The 21,452-nt window shown below is 48.6% G+C and overlaps 2 protein-coding genes across 3 annotated transcripts in view; both read left to right on the top strand.

The window, feature by feature from the left end:
- The window catches only part of NWD1 (NACHT and WD repeat domain containing 1), a 40,132-nt gene extending 33,372 nt beyond the window's left edge, over nt 1-6,760 (top strand). Inside the window, 2 exon segments of the mRNA XM_082623251.1 lie at nt 2,032-2,240; nt 6,622-6,760. Coding sequence (XP_082479377.1) covers nt 2,032-2,240; nt 6,622-6,693 — 281 coding nt within the window. The 3' untranslated portion in view covers nt 6,694-6,760.
- A 171-nt stretch (nt 6,761-6,931) lies between these two features.
- SIN3B (SIN3 transcription regulator family member B) overlaps nt 6,932-21,452 on the top strand; it is a 37,417-nt gene continuing 22,896 nt past the window's right edge. Inside the window, exons 1-6 of one of the 2 annotated variants that reach the window (XM_082623040.1) lie at nt 6,932-7,049; nt 7,283-7,389; nt 8,664-8,817; nt 14,509-14,643; nt 15,408-15,608; nt 19,652-19,795. In XM_082623040.1, the coding sequence (XP_082479166.1) occupies nt 6,945-7,049; nt 7,283-7,389; nt 8,664-8,817; nt 14,509-14,643; nt 15,408-15,608; nt 19,652-19,795 (846 nt within the window). In that variant the 5' untranslated portion in view covers nt 6,932-6,944. The remainder of the gene's footprint in view (nt 7,050-7,282; nt 7,390-8,663; nt 8,818-14,508; nt 14,644-15,407; nt 15,609-19,651; nt 19,796-21,452) is intronic. The other variant, XM_082623041.1, reaches the window with a different exon arrangement.

The following is a 21,452-nucleotide window of genomic DNA, read 5'->3' as shown; positions in this document are numbered from 1 at the left end:
TCTTATCTCTCTTCTTGGCTGTTATATCCATGTGATGGAAATGGTGTGTTACTGACCATCTCGTTACAACTGCATATATATATATATATATATATATATATATATATATATATATCTCCAATAACCAGGTTGCACAAGCTTATATGACTATATATAACCATGGTCTTTTTTTTAAATTAACATCACATATTTTGCCTCTTTCCATATCATGTATATATCTCTAATTCACTTTAGCAGTGATATAGTATCCTATGTATGGGGATATATTATAAAGCATTATTATTTATAGAAATTTTGGTTGAAAAATACCGCAATTGCAAGAAATAAAAATCACCCCTAATACTGCTGACATATGAATTCTAAAGTAAAATTCCCTTCCTTTACTCTCCCCTCACCCTTCAGTATCCCCCGGGAAGTGATCAGTACAGACAGTCTGTTATATGCCGTTAGCAATTTTTCTCTAGGCTTATGCAGACATAGCTCTGTCCTTTGAGCTTTTGTCAAAAATTACATCATGCTGTTTTATATACTGGGTTGCCACTTGCTTTTGTTGCAGTAGGTTGTAACAATGTTTTGTGGTGATTGAGAGCCTGGGCTCCAAGCTGAGATCCTAGCTCCATTACTTATTAACCATGTGGCTTTGGATAAGTTAACGTACTCGGCTGTGGCTCAGTTTCCCCATCTATACAATGGGATAACAATAGTACCTCACGAGTTGTCATGAGATTAAAAGAGTTTAATGCATGTTAACCACTTACAACTATGTTTGACACACAGAAAGCACTAAGTATTGGCTGTTGTAATAATAATTATTATTAGGTGTATGTATATATCCATTTTATTATTTTTAATGCCTGCCTAATATTCTTTACATGGATGTACCATATTACTTAACCAACTCCCTTTTCATAGACAGGTTGTTTTCAGTTTTCTTTTTACACAGACAGTGTTGCAGTTAAAGTCCTTCTCCATCTTCACACACTTATGCTATTATTTCTGTAAAACACATTCCTAGAAGCGGGATTTCTGAGTCAAATTGTATGCATATTGTTCATTTTCTCCTCTTTTTCTTAGCTTTTTATTCTAAAAATAACTATAGACTCAGAGAAAGGTGCTGAAATAGTACAGAGAATTCCCATGTACCTTTTATCTACCTTTCCGGGCTAGCAGTCTTACATAACTATAGTATATTATCAAAACCAAGATATTGAACACTTTAACTTTTAATAAATGTCACCAAATTACCCTTCTGCAAATTTATATCAACTTATACTCCCATCAGCATGGTATGAGATTAACTGATTTCTTGTACCTTTGCCAGCACTCCAGCAATTAATTTATAGTTTTTGCCAATACTGTGGATAATAATGATATTGGTATTTCATGTTGCATTTTGTGACTACTAATGAGATTGAATATCATTTTCAAATGTTTATTGTCCACTTGTACAATTTCTGTAAATCTCTTGTTATATTATTTGTCCAATTTGTAAGTTGTTTGCGTTTTTGTTGCTTATTTGTAAGAACTCTTTATTAAAGAGGGTCTCCATTTATCTGTTATATACTGCAAATATTTCCTCCTAATGTGTCATATGCCTTTCAAGTTTATCCTCCTGAAATGTTACACTTTTATATAATCCAGTTTGTCAATTTTTCCCCTTTATGTCTTCCAAATATTGTTCTCCTTAGAAAAATATCTCTCCAAGAGTATGAAATCTTCTCCTATAATTTTATTTTGGTTTTCTTTTTGTTTATTAATTTTAAATACTCCCTGGATGATGATAACCTTTTATACATTTCGATGATCTCTATTTAATACAGATTCAACATTTGGGCAATTGATTTAATCCCAACCAGTTGTTACACTCAGTTTAGCTTTGCCACATTCCATTATCTGTAATTGAGATATGTTCTAATCTACCCATCTTTCCTTTGGAAAACCAGGGAATTTCCAAGCCAGCAGAGGTTATGGTAGTTGGAAGGTCAAAATGTTCCCAGCTAATATACTATCCTCCACCCTGGCCTGCTGCAGGAGAGGTGAGGTGTGTGAAAGTGTTTGCCAAAGGATCGCTTGCCATCTCTACCTTGAAGGATCACACCCTGTGCTTGTGGAACTTACTCTCTGGCCAGGAGAAATTCACCATTTGGGATGGAAGCTCAAAAGATCCCACTGAACCTCAGATCTCGAGCCTTCATGTGGATGAAGCAAAGAAGGTTGTGTATTCAGCATCTAGCTCAAAGGTAACAGATACCTGCCTTGTTTGCAAAGTACAGCTGAGACCAGAGCAGTCAAAGATGGCATATGGTGTTTATATAAGGAGGGGGTCCCTGATATGGGACAGGGGGACTGTAAACAGAGGTACACAACCACTTGAGAGGGTGCCATAAAGGGCTTCAAAACTCATGGTTGGATTAGATGATCTTGATAGATATTTCTGATCCTAAAGTTTAAGACCTTTCATCTTTTTTTTTTTTTTTTTTTTGCGGTACACAGGCCTCTCACTGTTGTGGCCTCTGCCATTGTGGAGCACAGGCTCCGGACATGCAGGCTCAGCGGCCATGGCTCACGGGCCTAGCCGCTCCACAGCATGTGGGATCCTCCCAGACCAGGGCACAAACCCATGTCCCCTGCATCGGCAGGCAGACTCTCAACCACTGCGCCACCAGGGAAGCCCAGTAAACAGTTTTGACAAGACTACTTCATCAGTTTTGATATGACTACTTCATAGGAGTATTAGTTAGCTATTGCTGCATAACAAATCACCTCAAAGTTAGCAGCTGAAAAGAGCAGCCATTTATTCTCACAGTGTCTGTGGATCAGGAGTCTGGGCACAGTGTGGCTGGGCTCTCTGTTCAGGGTTCACAAGGTGTCAGAGGGGCTAGGATCTCACAGTCAGGCTCAGAGCCCTGGTCCATGCTCTTTCATAACTGAGTTCCTTGCAACTGTAGGACTGTGGCTCTCAGCTCCCAGAAGCTGCCTCTTTCCAAAGGCAGATCATGACATGGCTGGTGCCTCCTTCAAGGCCAACAGGATCACACCTCTCTGCTGATTCAAGGCTCTGACTTCCAGAGTCTTTTAAAGGGTGCCCCTGGTTATGTCAGGCCCACCTAGCATAATCTGTCTTCTGATGAATTAAAAATCAACTCATTTGGGACCTTAAATACACCTGCAAATTCCCTTCACCTTTGACGTGTAGCATAACCTAAATGTAAACGTGACATCCATTACGTTCCCAAGCCCTCCCACACTCCAGGATGGGAGACGGGGCAGGGCACTCACACCAGGGCATGAGAATCTCCAGCAGCCTTCGAATTCTGCTACAATACGTGATTCTGGACTTGAGAGATTTTGATCCTAATGTTTGTCACCTGGGAAGACTTAGGTTAGTTCAAAATAAGATCTTTTGATCTTCTTAACTTTGCCAAAATACTGTCCAACAAAAGACCCACCTAAGGATCTTAACTTAATGCCATTAAATTAGACAAATGGTAAGGACATTTGTGTTCCAAATTTATCTAAACTCTCTAGCTAAACTGTCAACTCTAAGATTTTCAATTTTTTTCTAATTTTTATTTTAAAAATTAAAAAAATTTTTTTTATTTTTATACAAACCATTTTAACTTTTTAAATTGATGTATAGTTGATTTACAATGTTGTGCTAATTTCAGGTATACATCAAAGTGATTCATATATATATATATATATATATATATATATATATTCTTTTTCAGATTCTTTTCCATTATAGGTTATTACAAGATATTGACTATAGTTTCCTGTGCTATACAATAGGTCCTGTAGTTTATCTGTAAGGTTTTCAATTTAATCTGTGTAGATGAGAATAGTAAAGAAAAAAATTAGCTTAGCAACTTTTTATGCTTTATAAAAATGAGAATGAAAAGATGTATGTGTACTATTGCCCACATGTTGAACACACGCACTCATACACACAAACATGCACATATTCATGCATCCTTCAGAACTCACACACGCCCAAGGTGGAATTGGCTGGTGGCTGTCCATTCTCCAAATGAGTGAGGGCTTCCTTTGACCCTGTGAGACCTAGTAAAAGAATGGAAAACTCAGTGATCCTTGTGGAAGGGGGGGCCTTGTGTGAGGACCCTAGGGCGTATCGGAAGCCAACATGTGTCGTTGATTCTCAGGATAAGGACTGTTGCCAGGGGGTGTTGGTGTGGAAAGGGCTGTCCAGACTCTGGTGGCCTCCGAATGCGGTTCAGGCCACGTTAGCTGCTGTTCAGACACGAATGCAGTGAAACTGAGCAGAATCCCTTTGTGGGCTGGGAGCTATGAATCCTCAATGCTTCCTTCCCCCCCACCCCCACATCCACCCAGCGCCACTTCCTCTCTGCTTTACCTTCTAAATATCCCTCCCTTCCACACCCTTCTCTCCACCTCTTCCGCTCCCATCCTGGTCTAAACCACCATGATCCTTTGCCTGCCTAAATGATGAAACAGCCTCCCTGCACCCTCCCTGGCTCCCCTCCAATCACTTCCCTGCAGGGTAGTCAGAGTACTTGCTTCCAACTTCAAAGCTGCTCAAACAGTTCCTTGTGCAGAACCCATGCGCAGTTTCTACCAGCACTAAATGCCAAGACCAAAAGCCTTACCTCATCTCATAAGAATGAGTATCCTGCCCCCTCTGTCCTTTCCATTCTTATCCTGCTTTCTCTCTCTCTTTCTCTCCTTCTTCCTCCCATTCATCTGCAGTCCAACAACACTGGTCTTTTTTTTTTTTTCCTTTTTTTTAAAGTTCTTCAAATGTGCCACACTCTTCCCCACCACAGGGCCTCTGCACAGCCATTCCCCCTGACTTTCATGGTGAACACCTATATATCCTTCAGAACTCAGCTAGAATGGAAAGCTTCCTCTGGGAAGCTGTTCTCATTCCCTGCTAGTCTGGGTTAAGTCCCTTGGGTGGCAGAAGGTATTTTCCAAAAATGGTCATGGCAATATTTCCTATCCCCCATGCTATTCCAGAACCTGGTCACTCACCACATTCTGGAGTCTGTCGGCCCTTCTCTTGAATTTGGGAGGGACTTTTTTTTTTTTGTGGTACGCGGGCCTCTCACTGTTGTGGCCTCTCCTGTTGCGGAGCACAGGCTCCAGACGCACAGGCTCAGCGGCCATGGCTCACGGGCCCAGCCGCTCTGCAGCATGTGGGATCTTCCCGGACCGGGGCACGAACCCGCATCCCCTGCATCGGCAGGCGGACTCCCAACCACTGCACCACCAGGGAAGCCCTGGGAGGGACTTTTGATTCTGTGTGACTTGCAAAGGTAGATCAGAAAAGGCTATAAGGCTTCCACCCGGCTCACTTACTCCTCTCAGGATGATTGGTTTTGGAACCTAGCTGCCATATTGTGAGGAAGCTCAGGCTGCATGAGGAGGCCACACGTAGGCAATCCTGGCAACAGCCCCAGCACTGGTCTCAACCTACAGCCAGAAGCAACTGACAGGCATGTGAGTGAGTAAACCTTCAGAGGATTCCAGTCTCAGACTTCCAACCACCCAGCTGACACTGAGGGGCTAAGGATGAGCTATTCCTGCCAAGCATGCCCAAATTGTAGATTGGAGAGAAAAATAAATGTTCTTCTTGAGATGGTTTGTAACACAGCCGTAGTAACTGGAACATAGTAACTATTACACTTGTACCTTCTCTTTGAAGTATCTGTTACAGTTGAAACCTTACATCTGTTGTTTGTGATTATTTGATTCCTATCCTTCTTGAAAGACTGATGGCTCTGTGAGGGTAAAAGCCTTGCCAGTTTTGTTCACCGTACTACTCCTGACCCCTGGCAAATGATGCACTCATTGCCAATGGGCAGCCAACTCAGCTTTCCTGCACCTCTTCACATATAAAAAGAGATACCAAATAAAGATGATGTGCAAGACACTGTGGATGGCAGAGGAGAGGTCGGATAGCTTCTTGAAAGGGAGGACATTTGGGCTGTAGTTTGCAGGATGTGTAGGGTGCTTTCTGTGTAATGAAGAGATAGAACGGGGCTTTCGGCAAGGGAAATAATATGTGCTGATGTACAGGGCCAGGAAGCAGCCAAGCTAGGCAGACATTGACAGGAGGTTCTGCACAGAGAGAGGGCAGCTTGCTTGGGTGGAAAATTCTGCAGGAACAGGTTCCTAAGGGCCAGGTTTTTATTACCTTCAGTGCTGCATGTAGGTGCTTAGATTTCATTCACAAGAAATAGGAAGATCTTGGAGATTTGGAAGCAGCTGTGGAATGATCTCAGTTCTTGATAGCACTGGGACTGGAAAAACTGGTTAAGAGACTCCCGAACTGGTCCATTGGGGAAGTGATGGGATCAGGACTAGAGAAGTGAAGATAATAGGATCAGGACTAAGTCAAGAGCAATTTAGCAAAAGTTCACCCTAGGGCCCTGTATTAGGGTGCTGTGTGCCCATATCCCGTTGTTATATCAACTCTATAAAGCAGGGGTCCAGAACACTTTTTTAGGAAATATATCAGGCGTGTAGATCTTAGCATCTGTCGCAGCTATTCACCCTGCTGTTGTAGCGCAAAGATAGCCAGAAATGACCGGTAAACGAGTGGGCGTGCCTGTGTTCCAACAGAACTTTATTTTACAGACACCGAAATTTGAATTCCATAGAATTTTCACGTGTCACGGAATAGCCTTCTCCGATTTTTTCCAACTTTGAAAATTGTAAAAACCATTCTGAGCTTGCTTGTGGGACCGGACAAAAGCAGGCAGCAGGTCTTCGTTTGCCCACGCGTGGTATGTAAAGCGTTTTAGTAGCATTTCAGTTTTAAGGGTAAGATCCTACAGGGAACCTTCAAGAAGCCCCGCCTTCCCTGGCGTCACCAGGCCGCGCCCCTCTAGGGCGGGGCCAGCGCATGCGCGGCCGGGCCTCGGGCGGGGGCGGGGCGGGCCGCAGCTCCGACTTCCAACATGGCGCACGCTGGCGGCGGCGGCGGAGGCCCCGCGGGCCGGGGGCTGAGCGGCGCCCGCTGGGGTCGCTCGGGCTCTGCGGGCCACGAGAAGCTGCCGGTGCACGTAAGTGGTGGGCCAGCCCTCCCTGGGAGAACCCTGTCGTCCAGCCCCCGCAGGTCGGCGCCCCCCACCGGGCCCCGCCCGGCCCTCGGCCTCCCCTCCGCGCGGCCCCGGACCCCCGACTCCCCACCTCCGCCCCTCGGATGCCCGGCCCGTCCCCCTCCCGCCAGGGACCCCCGCTCCTGTCCCCTCCTCCGCCGACCGCGGCCCACCTGGACCCTCCCCCCTCCCCTCAGGTGGAGGACGCCCTCACCTACCTGGACCAGGTGAAGATCCGCTTCGGCAGCGACCCTGCCACTTACAATGGTTTCCTGGAGATCATGAAGGAGTTCAAAAGCCAAAGGTACCAGCGGGGCCCCTACCCATCCCGGGGGTCCACCTTGGGCCTCAGTCTGCCTGAGCGGGGTGGGAGCCCCCAACCCCGGCTGCCCCTCAACAGGGTGACCCCTTGTGCAGGTTGCCGAACTTCTGGGAGCCTCAGTTCCTTCTTCCAAAAAAGAGACGGAAAGGTACCCCCTTGTGGAGCTGTTGCGGGGATTCCTGGAACGAGGGCAGTGATGGGGTGCGGCGAGTGAGGCAGTCGAGCAAGCACAGAGTCGGATCCTGTCTTTACTCAAAATGTTGATTTGTTTAAAAGAATTTTGTTCGTTGGGGATTTTTAAAAATTATTTTAGATTTTTTTTCAAGCACTGCATGAAAATGTTATTTATCTTGATTGTCGAATGTTTTCGCACTCTCTTAAGTCTTATCCCCAAGGTGAGTGCCTCACTTGCCTCACCCCAGTGCCAGGCCCGCTTGGAAATACTGCGCATAAAATGCTTAGTAAGGAACCTGGCACTTAGAAGGCGTTTCAAACACGTTAGCTGTATTCATAGGCACAGAATCAGGAGGGTTAGAGATAGACGGGGCACCTCCCGATGGATAGTGAGCTTGTTTGACAGGGGTTCACTGAGGCTTAGAGTGGGCCAGCGGTTTGCCCAGATCCACCTTAGGAGCAGGGACGGGACCAGACCTCGGTGCCTCTGACTTAGCTTCTAAAGTGTCACATCCCCACTGTGCTGCTTCCCCCTCTGAAGAAATACGGCAGGGCCCGCCTGGTTTCCTTCCACAAGCATGATGCTAAGACCTTGGCCCTGACTGCAGCCCTAAGGGAGACCCTGTCTCTCCCCTCAGATTCTTAGCAGCTTTCATACTTGCAGGGCCTTTGACATTTATACGTTATAGTCACTTGCTGGGAACAACTCCTGTGTCATAGTCTCCTAATTCATATGAAATGAATCTGTCTCCCATTTAGAGGGCTTTAACCTTCTGTCACTTCTTGGAGCCCAGGACTTGCAGCTGGCTGTCCTGACATTTTCAGAACCTAACGCATGTGCTTGCAGTGTTTCGGGAGCCGTGCTGTGTGCATTTTCTGTGGGTTTTGCCAGGAAGGCACAGGGAGCCCCGGCCCGGTTGCCTTGGCAGTGGATCACTGTGGGCAGAATCACGCCAGTCACATTTGAGGGTGCTTCACTGTCTGTTGAGGAGCTCGTGCCATGGCATGGGTAAGGGAGGAGTCGATTCTGCTTTCAGTTTGCTTCCCGAGACGCTTCTGCCCACTCTCATTCTTCGTTCCAGCATTGATACTCCTGGAGTCATCCGACGAGTGTCGCAGCTCTTCCACGAACACCCTGACCTGATTGTTGGATTCAACGCTTTCCTTCCTCTCGGGTACAGAATAGACATTCCCAAGAACGGCAAGTTAAACATACAGTCGCCTCTGTCGAGCCAGGTATGCCGCTGCAGTGGTTTGAGTGATGTGGCCTTAGCACAGCCCGCCGTGGTACTCAGATACACAGGCCGGACAGCGTGGCTCGTGTATTTCACTGCTGGAAAGCTAGTGAAGAGCCGATCTTTTTCTTAAAATGCTTCTAGCAGAAATCAAAATAGATTGAAACACCTGCATGGGCAGCCTCTGCATCCCAAATTGATGCGTTTGGCGGATTTAAATCAAGAGTGGATGTGTCTGTGTGTGTCAGGGAGGCATTCTCCTGACACAGTTGTACGTCCAGTCAAAATAATCGCATCCACAGTCACGGAGGTCTTGGTTTGAGGCTCTCCCCCTGAGCGCACTAGGCAGGCCAGCCACACTTGTACTTGGGCCTATGGTCCCTCTGATCATCCACGGTGCCACCCACAAAATAAAGCGGTGGAGATGCATGTGTGACTAGACACGTTTATTGTTGCTGTGCTTCATTCACCTGCCAACAGGGTCACTGACTGAGCTCAGGCTTGTGGCTTTGGTCCCTTCTTTCTCGAGTGACAGGTTGCTGCCTCTTCTATCTATGCAGTCCCTTCTTGTGTTTGCTCACCAGATCCCCTGAGAAAAAGAAAGCCTGTTTGAGCTTTACTTTTATAAGGTAACGGTTGTCTTTTTCTCTCCTCGGCCTCGTTGCCATTTAGGGCATAACCCTTTGCTGCGGGGGTGCTGTCCAGGGCATTGTGGGGTGTTCAGCTGCATCCCTGGCCTCCACCCACTAGGCCCTCACCCAGTCAAGACAGCCAAAAATGTCTCTAGACGTAGCCAGGTGTCTCCTGGGAGCAAAAATCACAGCATTGAGAAGTGCTGGTGTAAGTGAACGAGCTCTTTCAACCTCCTCCATCTCTGCCCCAGGGGTTTTTGCAGGGAAGGCAAAAATCTACTCTGGATGCATTTTGTAGGTTTCTCTGATGATAAAGGAGATTGCAGTTTCCTATCAATTAGGGAGTCAGGATTTGAAAAGACAGCAGTGAGAGGCAATGTGGCAGTGGCTGGTCCCTCTCCGAGGGGGGCTGGCACATAAATTCTGCCTTTTCTCTACACAAGGCAACCTCCACCATCAGTACATTGTCTCATTAAAGCCGAGGAGTGCACCTCAGTTTTAAAAAGGAACTTGGAAGCCTTCGGCTACTGAATTCCAAAAGCTTCCATTTCATGTTTGCAAATGGAGCCCCAGGAGCCAGAGGTAGCGCTCCTTCCTCCAGATGATAAAAGCCTTAGCGGAGATTAATCTTCAGAACAGTCATGGCTAGGGGAGAAAAGCAAGCTCGTTTGCAGCAGTGTGTGCAGGAGCACTTTCCTGAATCTGAAGCGCTGAGTAAACACTGGGTGTCATTACCATTGCTCGTTAAGAAAGAGCCAGAGTCCAAGACCTAAATTGCACTCCACGTGTGGAATTCACCTTCTCAAGACCTGTTGGAGTAACTGCTCTTGGGGCTGGATTTCCACATGAGCCTCACCTTCCCTTAAGTAGCCAGAAGGCCCCTGCTGCTCCACACACAGCTTCGAGGACTATTGGAGAGATAAGGAGACCGGACCAGTCTTGTCGGCCCCTAGGTGGATTTTGTGACCACAGGTCTATTAACTTGAAGACGGGCTTGATGAGAACTTTCCCTTGATAGCTGCCTACCAGGGCTTTATGGTCTTGCTGCAGCCTGGCAACAGCCATATGTAGGGCCCCTTCCTCAGGGGGAGAATTACGTGCCCTTCGTTCCCTCGGGACACGTGCCGCCCACATGGTTTCAGTCACATCCACGGACCTGCCATGTTTCCAGCCCTGCTTCACGCCAGGCGCAAACGCAATGTCCTCTCACCTTCCTAGAGTCCTTTTCGAATCCACGGTAGCCTGAGAACTTTATAGGGCTCCCTACTCGCCAGTGCCCTGGTGATTTTTTTTTTAAATTGGTTTTCCTAGCTTCACTATTTTGAAGTATAGCTCCCTGTGTGTGTGTGTGTGTGTGTGTGTGTGTGTGTGTGTTTTCCGTTTTTCATCTCGTCATGTATCCTGTCAACTATAGACAAGGAGGGAATAGTTCTTAGATGCTGAGGAAGATAAATAAGTCTTAGCCTGTGGGGAGCCTTTTGTGCAGGGTTTCTCAGCCTTGGCACTGTTGCCACTGGGGCCAGATCATTCTTCCTTGTGGGGGCCGTTTTGTGCTCTGTAGGGTGTTGAGCAGCATCCCTGGCCTCCACCCACCTGATACCAGTAGCGCCCCCTCCCCCAGTATGACAACCTGAAATGTCTCTAGACATTGCCACGTGTCCCCTGGGGGGAAGAATCACCCCAGTTGAGAGCACTAATCTAAGGGGAAGATAGACATGTGCCATGATGTGGGAAGTGTGGCCAGAGAGGGGCCGGGGACCATGGCAGGAAGAACGTCCCCTTGCTGCAGCTGCAGCCTCCTGAATCAACATCTTTTTGGATCTGGTTGGCCTTAGTTGTAACGTCACCTCCTCAGAGAGCCCTCCACTCCCATCCCCAAGTCATTTTCACAGCACCCCGTTTTATATACTTCAAAATAACATAGCAAAGCTAAGAAATAAAAAATCCACTGTTTGGTGTTGGTTTGCCTTTCCTGGCAGACTGAGTCCTCCAGATTAGACAGGAGGACTACGTCTGTCTTGTTCACTACTGTCCCTGTTTCGGGACATCAGAGGGATGAGACACTGGATGTCAGTGGGAAAGTGATGAATCTTGGCTGCTGGGTCTTGTTCAGGATGGACCCTGCCTCTTGGGGCCGGCCCTCTTGTGCTTGGCTGGGACGACGGCTGCTTGGATGATAAGTAAAGAGATAAACCTTGAGGTGCAGCTTGTAATTTAGTGACCCCTTTACGTTCAAAGGGAAGCCGGCCGTCTTCCCTCCAGGAAGGGTCATTTGAAGCTCAGTCAGTTCCTGGGAGGTTGCCTCTCGTGTTTGTCTTAGTCACCCATGGAGCAGGTGTAGGCCACCTCTTCTGTGCCAGGCGCTGAGGTTTGTTCAGAGTCCTGGCTCTCAGGGCGCTTGCATGGTTGAGGTGGGGACTCACGTGAGACACATGTGGACAGATGTGAAATACAGGAAGGAGTTCAGTGCTGCAGGTGACAGCAGGGGCCAGGCCTGGGAAGGTGCCGTGGGCAGAGGCTGAGCGAGGGGAGCAGGAGCCATGCCTGTGGCCCCCCGGGGAGTCTTCCTGGTGGGGACATAGAGGCCTGAGGTGGGAATGAGTGGGTGTGCCTGAGAGACAGCCAAGAAGCTGGTGCGGTCAGAGCCCGAAGCAGAGAGTGTAGGAGAGAGAGCCAGGAGCGTGGGAAGCCAGGGGAAAGTTCTGGAAAGGCTGCTCTGGCTGCTGTGCCAGAAGTGGACTGAGGGGGCAAGAGCAGATCTGGGAGGCTAGGGAGGGGCGTGGGAACCAGTTGGAGCAGACGGTGATGTGGGTGGGTGTCAGCGAAAGCGAGAAAAATCAGTGAGATCACCAGGGGTGATTCCAGGATGCCTGAGTCTCTGGGTGAAGGCAGCACCTGCTGAGATGACCAGTGGGGGTGGGCCGGGGGGCTGTTCTGTGTTTGGAAAGTCCATCTGAAGCATCTCTTAAATATCTAGTTGGGGCTGTATGTGGACACTCAGATGGACAAGTCGGCCATGTAGGGCGCTTATCAGTGTCTAGGAGGCGTTTCTAACTGTGCCTGGTCGAGGCCACCCACAGCAGACAGAGAAGACAAAAGCCTGGATTGTTCTAAAAAGTTTAGACCAAGGGTTGGCAAACTGTGGCCCAGGGAACAAAGCCAGCTTATTTTTGTATGGCTGGTCATTTTTACATCTTTCAGATTACTTAAAAAATTTTTTTAAATTGTGGTGATATTTACGTAACATAAAATTCATCATTGTGACCATTTTAAAGTGTCCAATTCAGTGGCTTTTAGTGTATTCACAATACCATGCAACCACCACTACTAATCCCAGAACATTTCTGTGACCCCAAAAAGAAACGGTACTTCCCAATTCTGCCCCCACCCAACCAGCCCCTGGCAACCAGTAATCCACCTTCTGTCTCTGTAGAGTTTCCTATTCAGGATACTTAATATAAATGGAATCGTATACTATATGTCCTTTTGTGTCTGGGCTTCCTTCTCTCAGCATGTTTTCGAGGTTCATCCATGTTATACCAGAGCATCATTCCTTTTTAAGGCTGTATAATATTCCACTGCAGGTATGGACCGCCTTTTGGTCATCCGTTCATCAGTTGATGGACAGACACGTAGGTTTTTTCCACCTTCTGGCGATTGTGAACACTGCTGCTATGAACATGCATGTACAAGGATTTGTTTGAACACCTGTCTTTGGTTCTGTGGGTGGATACCTAGGAGTGGAATTGCTCAGTCACCTAGTGACCATGTTTAACTTACTAAAGAATCGCCAGACTGTTTGCCACAGCAATTGCACCATTACTGTCTGGCCTTTTGCCGAACCCTGGTCTCCAGGGGTGCTTCTCCCATCTTGTCACGGTGACTCACTCCAGGGAATTGGAAGAGGCACATGGTGCTTGAAAATGCCCCCTCGCAGTGGTGGGGAGGGAGCTCCCCACAGCCTCCTCTGAAGCAAACCTTGGCTCCGAGGCTGCTCAAGGCCTGCTCCCTTCCCCCGTGCCCCTGTTGAACTCCTTCCAGCTCCTTCTGCCGCCAAGCCTGTGTACCATGAAGGAACATGAGCACAGACTTCTGTGAGCTTAAGCAAAGGTAATCAGGAACAGCGTCCCCAAAGTGTCATAGAACAAATTATAGTGCCTGGGAGAAACGGTGCTTAGAGTTGTGACTGCTCTGGATCTTTTGTGTCTGTTTTCCTTGGCTCAGACTTCCTAGAGTTGCCTCTACACCCACTGTCATGGGCTGAATTGTGCCCCCACCCCACCCCCAAATTCATATCTTGAAGTTCTAACCCTCAGTATCTCAGAATGTGACTGTATTTGGAGATGGGGTCTTTACAGAGATAATTTAGGCAAAATGAGGCCATTAGGATGGGCCTCAATCCAGTCTGACTGGTGTCCTTATAAGGAGAGGAAATTAGGACACAAGGAGAGACCCCAGGGATATGTGTGCACAGAGGAATGACCCTGTGAGGACACAGCGAGAAGACACCCGTCTACCAGCCAAGAGGCCTCAGGAGATACCAACCCTTCTGGCACCTTGATCTTGGACTTCCAGCCTCCAGAACTTCAAGGAAATAAACGTCTGTTGCTGACGCTGCCCAGTCTGTGGTATTTGTTGTGGCAGTCCCAGCGCACTAGTACACCCACTCAGGTGCCGGGGGGTGTGCCTGGTGGAGGTGTCTGTTGTGATGACAGTTCTGCAGCAGCGGGCAGCAGTGTGCCCGGCGTCCCCTGGAGTCTAGGGTCAGCTGTGGGTGCCAGAGGCAGTGCCAGGCGCCACGGGGGATTTTTTCCTTCATCGGTCCATCCGATCATCCCCAACAGTGGATGAAGCCCACTCTGTTCCAGGCACTGAGGATGTAGCATTGACCAAAATAGAATCCCTGCCCTCCTGGAGTTTGCCTTCTGATCAGGGCTGGAGAGAGAAAAAAATAAGTAAAATATGTTTCCTGTAGGAAGGTGATATGTGCTGTGGAGAAAAATAGAGCAAGAAGGGGGCTCAGAGTGCTGGGAGGTAAGAGTCATTTTATTTTGGTGCAGGATGGTTCTGGAAGACTCGCTGAAAGGTGGTGTGTTAGCAAAGACCTAAAGCTGAACTGGAAGGATCCCAGCCTGCCCGAGACCCAGTTGGGGACCTGCAGGATGCTGAGGGTCGCTCCCGACAGCCCAGCCGTGGTCAGTGGCAGAGGGAGGCCGCCCTCAGGACCACACGCAAAATTCCAGTTTAGAAGCATAAACATCACCTCCTTTGCGGGGTGGTCCTGTCCCACTGTGAATTAGGATTCCGACTTCCCAGGAGAGAGACGTGTGTCTGTTTTTTATTTTTATTGGTACTGACAGAAAAGGACATCAGTGGAGAGCGTGCTTGATAACTGCTCAGGGCCCATCTCTCTTCTCTCAAGTGACTTGCCCCAGGCCTAGCACCAGAAGTCCCACAGCCCTGTGCAACCTGGACAGTGGGTCCCCATGACCTGCAGGGTCCCAGTCTCATGCCTGCTGACAGCAGGTGCTTTCACACCTGAAAACAGTCTTGCTGGCCAGAGGTGTGGGAAGACTTTACTCTGCTCCAAAAAGGATTAAACAATCCACTCTTTGTAAATCTCTCCCGAATGCTAATCTCTCCAAGTGTATAGAGTGTGCCTCTCAGGTTCATGTTCTTTGAATCTGTTGGAAGGATCAGGCAGAGGTAAGTTCATGAGACTGTCCCAGGAACGCTCAGGCACTCAGAACGCCGAGGTGGGGCTGTCTCTGTCTGGGTGCCCCCTCCCTGCTTCTCTCTCTCCAGGCCCCCAGAAGTAACCTTTTTCTGCGTCGACGTAAAAAACTTGGCTCTGTGCTAAGTTTTGCCTGTTCTTGCACACAGTGGCTCAGTCTGGCGTTTCTCACAATCTGTTCCCGGTGCCGGGCCCAACAGTAACTCACTGTCGTACTGTTGTCAGGAGAATTCGCACAACCACAGCGACTGTGCAGAGAACGTCAAGCAGCAGATGCTATATAAGGAGGACAAACCCCAGGTGCCCTTGGAGTCAGATTCCGTGGAATTCAACAACGCCATCAGCTACGTGAACAAGATTAAGACCCGCTTTCTAGATCACCCAGAAATCTACAGGTCATTCCTGGAGATACTGCACACTTACCAGGTAAGAAGCTGTAGGTCACACTTTATGGGTGTTTGTGGCATCATCCAATATCAGATGCATTGGAAACATTCAGATTTTCTAATCTGAAATCATGAAATCCTGGAAAATTCTGATTAGCTCTTTTTTTTTTTTAGCATTTTTTTTTTTACCGTGGTAAAATATATATAAATACAAAACTTAACCAACTTTAAGTGTACCATTCAGTGGCATTAAGTACATTCACATTGTTGCACAGCCATCACCATCATCCATTTCCAGAACTTTTTCGTCTTCCTAACCTGGAACTCTGTCCCCATGAAACACTAACTGCCCCTTCCTCATTTCCCGCAGCTCCTGGCGCCCACCCTTCTATCAGTACTTTCTGTCTCTATGAATCTGACTCCGATAGGGACCTCCTAGGAGTGGAATTGTACAGTATTTGTCCTCTGTGCCTGGCTTGTTTCACTTAGCATAATGCGCTGAAGGTCCATCTGTACCGTAGCATGTGTCAGAATGGCCTTCTTTTTAAGGCTGAGTAATATTCCGTTGTATGGCTACGCCTTATTTTCTATATCCATTCATCCATCAGCAGACACTTGGGTTGCTCCCACATTCTGGCTGTTGTGAATAACGCTGCTGTGAACATGGGTGTACCTGTTGGAGTTCTATTTAGGTTTGATTTTAATTTGCCCCTTGAGGCAACTCTGCACCCTCAATAGGAAACACACATTAGAGGATTAAAGAAGAACCCAAGAAGATAGTTTTCTTTTTATAAGATGGCTTAGTTATTGTATAGACAATAAACTACCCTTTATTTATGCTGATTACAACCGGGCTTTGTGCCAGGTGCTGGGTCGACAGGGATGAATGGTTGCTGTTGCTTAGGAGTTCAGTTTAGAGGTGGAGGAAACTTGGAAACGATTAGGATGGACAAGAAGGACTGTGTGTAGGACAGGTGTGTCAGGGTTGAGGGCTGCTGACCCCATAGCAGGTTATGGAGAGGATACTTAGATTGAATCTTGGCGAATCAGTCAGAACCGTCAGGCAAAAGGTGGACTCTCAGTGCTGGGAATGGCTTGTGCAAAGGCCCAGGGGCCGGAACAGGCAGCTGGCTTCAGGGGACTTAGCAGGAAGTGCAGGCAGGCGGGTGGCAAGGGACATCTGTGTCATGCAAGGAGTTCGGATGTCATCCTCACCCAGACATGGAGTTTCTGATGCCTTTTATTTTTCTAAGCAGCAGAACCCACTTTTAAAAATGAAATCTTCTGCACAACCTTGATAAGTGAAATAAAAACATGGGATTCTTTTTAGCATAAATGTTTAGGATCAGATTGATAGCAATTGCTCCCTGTAAACCCACTGAAACTGTTTCAATACTCTAAACATTTGTGGGCAGTGGTGCCAGTGACATGCTTGGTCCTGTCAGCCTCACGTCCGGTGTCTGCACGGTCCTTGTACGGCATTGAGAACTTCCTGCTTCTCACAGATAAGTGGTTGCACGTGGCAGCTGTGAACATCAGTCTGTGTGGAGGGGTGATGTTGTGATCATGAGGGTTTATGGGCTCTTCACAGATTCCGTGGGGTCACCACATCTCAGGGGCTGGAAGGATCGTTAGAGGGAAGGCCGGCAGGTATCTGTTATGTTGATGGGAATCGGGGGGGAGGGGGGACGGTTTGTTGGCGTGTAGAGAGGTTAAAGTGACTTATCCAAGGTCCTAGCGAAGGGCCACGGGTTGATTTGGAGAAAGCGTGAGGAAGGAAGTATGGCTCAGTGTTCCCCAGCCAGAGCCACAGGGAGCTGGTTGGAAATGGCAAGCTGCCTGGGCCTCCCCTCAGAGTTGCCACCCCAGGTCCTGCCCAGCATCTGCTTTTTGAACAAGTCCCCTGGCGACTCTCAGGTTGCCTGTTTCTTCAAAAGGAGCAGGAAATCTGAATTTCTGTGTGAGTTCTTCCTGATTTTCGAACGTGGATGCGGATTTTTAAAAGACACTGTGAGGCCAAAGCAGCAGCTCTAGGGCCACACGTTACTGTTTTTCATCTCTGTTGGGCCTCAAGTCAGACCTTAGCTGTGCCCCCTGCCCCCTCAGAGCCCTTTCCCTCACCCCCCTGGACCTCGGGGTTCTAATCCGTAAAATGGCTATAGCGTTGGTGGTGCCGATCCCGGTTAAATATGGTTAACCGAGGTCACTGATGCAAGCACAGTGCTTGCCTCAGGTCAGCCATGGACAGCTGTTTCCTTTATACAACGTCAAACATACGTCGTGTGCCTGGATGAGCACAGCCAGTTCTGCCCTGACGTCCCCCCACGTGACCGTGCTTTGCAAATAAATGCTCACCAACCACAGGTCTTATGGGAAAATGGGATCAGAGCGTGAGACTCAAAAACTGTGTCAGCAACACGTGAAAAAAAGATAGGCACCTACTTGAAACCGCTAGCGCCGTTGTACGCGCATTAAATGGCGAAGCATGATGTGAATATTGCAGCACATCCGGCACTTGACCTTGGAAAAGACCTGAGTGTCATGTGTAGACATGGGTGTGGAAAGGTTGCAGCCTGCGGGTCACTGTGAGGTACCAGGAGCAGGTTTCCTAAAATGGGATGGGTTGTCACCCCAGAGGGGGCTCAGGCAGAGTGGCTCTAGCAGCTGAGGGAGCGATGCTGGGGGCGTGTGTATGTCGGAGGTCGTGTATTACCAGGTGGCTTGGCTCAGCCGGGTGCACTTTTCCACATGCACCCCATGTTGCTCCTGGACAAAATCCTGTGTTCAAAACGGGTGTTAGAGCAGAACTGACTCTCTCTGCAGGAAAATTCCCAGGAGGTGCATCCCTAGGTCAGAGGGTGTGCACTCAGCACATGATCATAGATGGCGCCAGGCTTCCCTCTGCCGGTGGCACCAATCTTCCTTTCCGCCTTGTAATGAGAGTGCCCAGTTCCCCACACCCTCATCAGAAATCACCAGTCCTTATGCAATCTGATGAGCAAAAATGCTGCGACGTTGTTTTAAATTGTATTTCTTCAAACATCACTCAGTCTGATCACTGTTTCATCTGTATAGGGATGATTTGTATTTATTCTCTGAGCTGAATGGTCTTTGCCTGTTTTTTTCTTTGGCCTTCAAGTGTCCCGGTAACTTTGGCCAGGAGAGGGTGGAGGCAGTTTTTTCTCCCCGCAAACGGGTGCTCCGTGTGCCAGGATTGGAAAGTAGCTTTCCTCAGGGTACATAGGGCCGAGAGGAGAGGGCGTGCAAAGGGCTCCCCATTCCTTGTCTCTTCCCTCTTTGCAGCTGTGGAGGGGGGATGTCGAAGCCCTGCTGCTAGGCACTCTGGGAGGGCCCGACACCAGCGCCTCATGCTCTGTCACGTTCCTGGGTGTAAAGTTGACAGGGACTAACTTCTGATGGCCGGCTTGAGTTGTGTTTGCTGCTTCCTGCCCTGCTGACTTGGGTCCCATCTGGTCCTCATCTTGTTGCTTTAAGCTCCAGGTCAAGCCATCTTCCTTCCAGAGTCGTAGTGACTCTGGGGGAACAGGTCCTTTGACCTCTAAGTCCCTTCCCTTCCTTCTTCACCCTCTGCCCCTTCCAGACCCAGAGCTAGCTCCTCAGTCCCCTGCCCAGCAGAATGAGTTCCCTTGACCTTGGGAGGACCGTGGGTTTGCCACTGACCTTGCACTTCCCCGGCCTCTGCTCGAGGGTGCTTGAGAGCTGAGGTCAGGTCCTTCCATGACCGTCCCCTCCCACATCCCCTCCACACTCCCAGCACAGGCCGCATCCATGGCCGGGGCTCAGGCCACGTTGTGCAGCAGGGTCAAGACTCAAGCGCACAGGCTGTTCTCCAGAGCAGGGGGTGGGGGAGGGGGGAGTGGTTGGGGGACACCCGGAGGTGTCAGCAGGGCAGCGGGCTGGGCCACCTCTGCTGGTGGCAGCAGTCATGGGCTCTGCCAGCCAGTTCTCCTTCGTGAGTCATCCCTCTGTCTCCTCCACAGTGGGATGCCTGAGTGTCACAGCCTAGGGTGCCTCCTGGTTCCTTGGCTAACGACTCGTTTTCCCTCCCCTGAACACGGGCAGAAGGAGCAGCTGAGCACGAAGGGCCGTCCGTTCCGAGGCATGTCTGAAGAGGAGGTGTTCACCGAGGTGGCCAACCTCTTCCGCGGCCAGGAGGACCTGCTCTCCGAGTTTGGACAGTTCCTGCCCGAAGCCAAGCGGTCCCTGGTGAGTACAGAGCGCCGACGCCAGTCTGGGGCCACGTTCTCATCAGCCAGAACCCCCTGCCAGTGCAGCCCCCAGGCCAGGCCAGGTTTATCCACTCCCCAGACACACTGGGTTCCCTCAGAAGCCACAGCCAGTGCAGACACGCATGAGCCCCCCATGCAGGCTCCACCTCCACGGGGAGCTGGCGCAAATCCTCAGAAGGGCTTCTCTGGACAGACAGCAGCCAGGCGACGAGGGCTGGTTGGGAGGCAGAGCGTCTTCCCGTGGAGACCTGCCTGTAACCAGGCCCTTGTGGGAAGGTGCAGGAGGGGTCAGGCTCACTGCCTACCCCCCTGGAGGGACTGGGTGGAGGCTTGGCAGTGACTCGGGGTGGGAGCGCAGAGAGCTGATAGCGGAGGAGGGGCCTGCGATGGGGAGGTGGGGGGCACAGACTGTACTGTCAGCCTTTCTCCCTTTGCTGTGGACTGAGGCCTGCTGACCTGCCCTTTCCATTTCCTCTTTTTCTTTTTTTTTTTCCTATGAACTTATGGCTTTTAAAAAAAAATTGAAGGAAAATTCACGTAACATAAAACTCACCATTTTAAAATGTACATTTCAGTAGCATTTAGAATATTTAAAATGTTGTGCAGCCATCACCCCTCTCTAGTTTCAGAACATTCCCATCACCCCAAAAGGAGACCCGTCCCCATTAGCAGTCACTCCCCATCCCCCCCTCCCTAGATTCTGGCAACCACCAATCTGCTTTCTGCCTCTATGGATTTACCTGTTTGGACATTTCACATAGATGGACTCATGCAACATGTGGCCTTTGGTTGGTGTCTGGCTTCTTTCACTCAGCATCATGATTTTAAGGTTCATCCATGATGTAGCATGTGTCAGAACTTCATCCCTTCTATGGCTAAATAATAATTCCGTTGTGTGGATGGACCACATTTTGTTCATTCATTCATCCATCAGTGGACACTTGGGTTGTTGCCCCCTTTCAGTCATTGTGAATCGTGCTATGAGCATGCATGTACAAGTTTTTGTTTGAACACCTGCTTTCAGTTATTTTCTGTCTATGCCTAGGAGTGGAGGTGCTGACTCATGTGGTAACTGTGTTTAACTTTTGAGGAACTGCCAAACTGTTTTCCACGGTGGCTGGACCATTTTACGTTCTCACTAGCGATATACCAGGGTTTCAGTTTTCCACATCATCACCAATGCTTGAGGTTTTCCTTTTTAAAAAAAACTTATAGCCTTTGTAGTTGGTGTGAAATGGTATCTTACGGTTTTGATTTGCATTTCCCTGCTGAGTAATGATATTGGGCATTTCATGTGCTCATTGGCCATCTGTTTATCTTCTTCGGAGAAATGTCTATTTAAGTACTTTGCACCTTTTTTACTTTGTCTCTGTTGCTGGGTTGTAAGAGTTATTTATATGTTCTTGACATTAGTCCTTTATCAAATATTTTCCTCTGTTCTGTAGGTTGTCTTTTCACTTTCTTGTTAGTGTTGATGCACATCAGTTTTAAATTTTGGTCAAGACCAGTTACCTATTTTTTCTTTTGTTGCTCCTGTTTTCAGTGTCAAATCTCAGAATCCATTGCTAGTTCTGAGGTCATGAAGGTTTACCTGAAGTTTTCTTTTAATACTTGTACAGTGTTAGCTCTTCTAT

This window comes from Mesoplodon mirus (genome assembly GCF_964341445.2).
Source record: "Mesoplodon mirus genome assembly, chromosome: 5".
NCBI lineage: Eukaryota > Metazoa > Chordata > Mammalia > Artiodactyla > Ziphiidae > Mesoplodon > Mesoplodon mirus.
The sequence above is the reverse complement of the archived record's forward strand: the minus strand, read 5'-3'. Positions and strand labels throughout refer to the sequence as shown.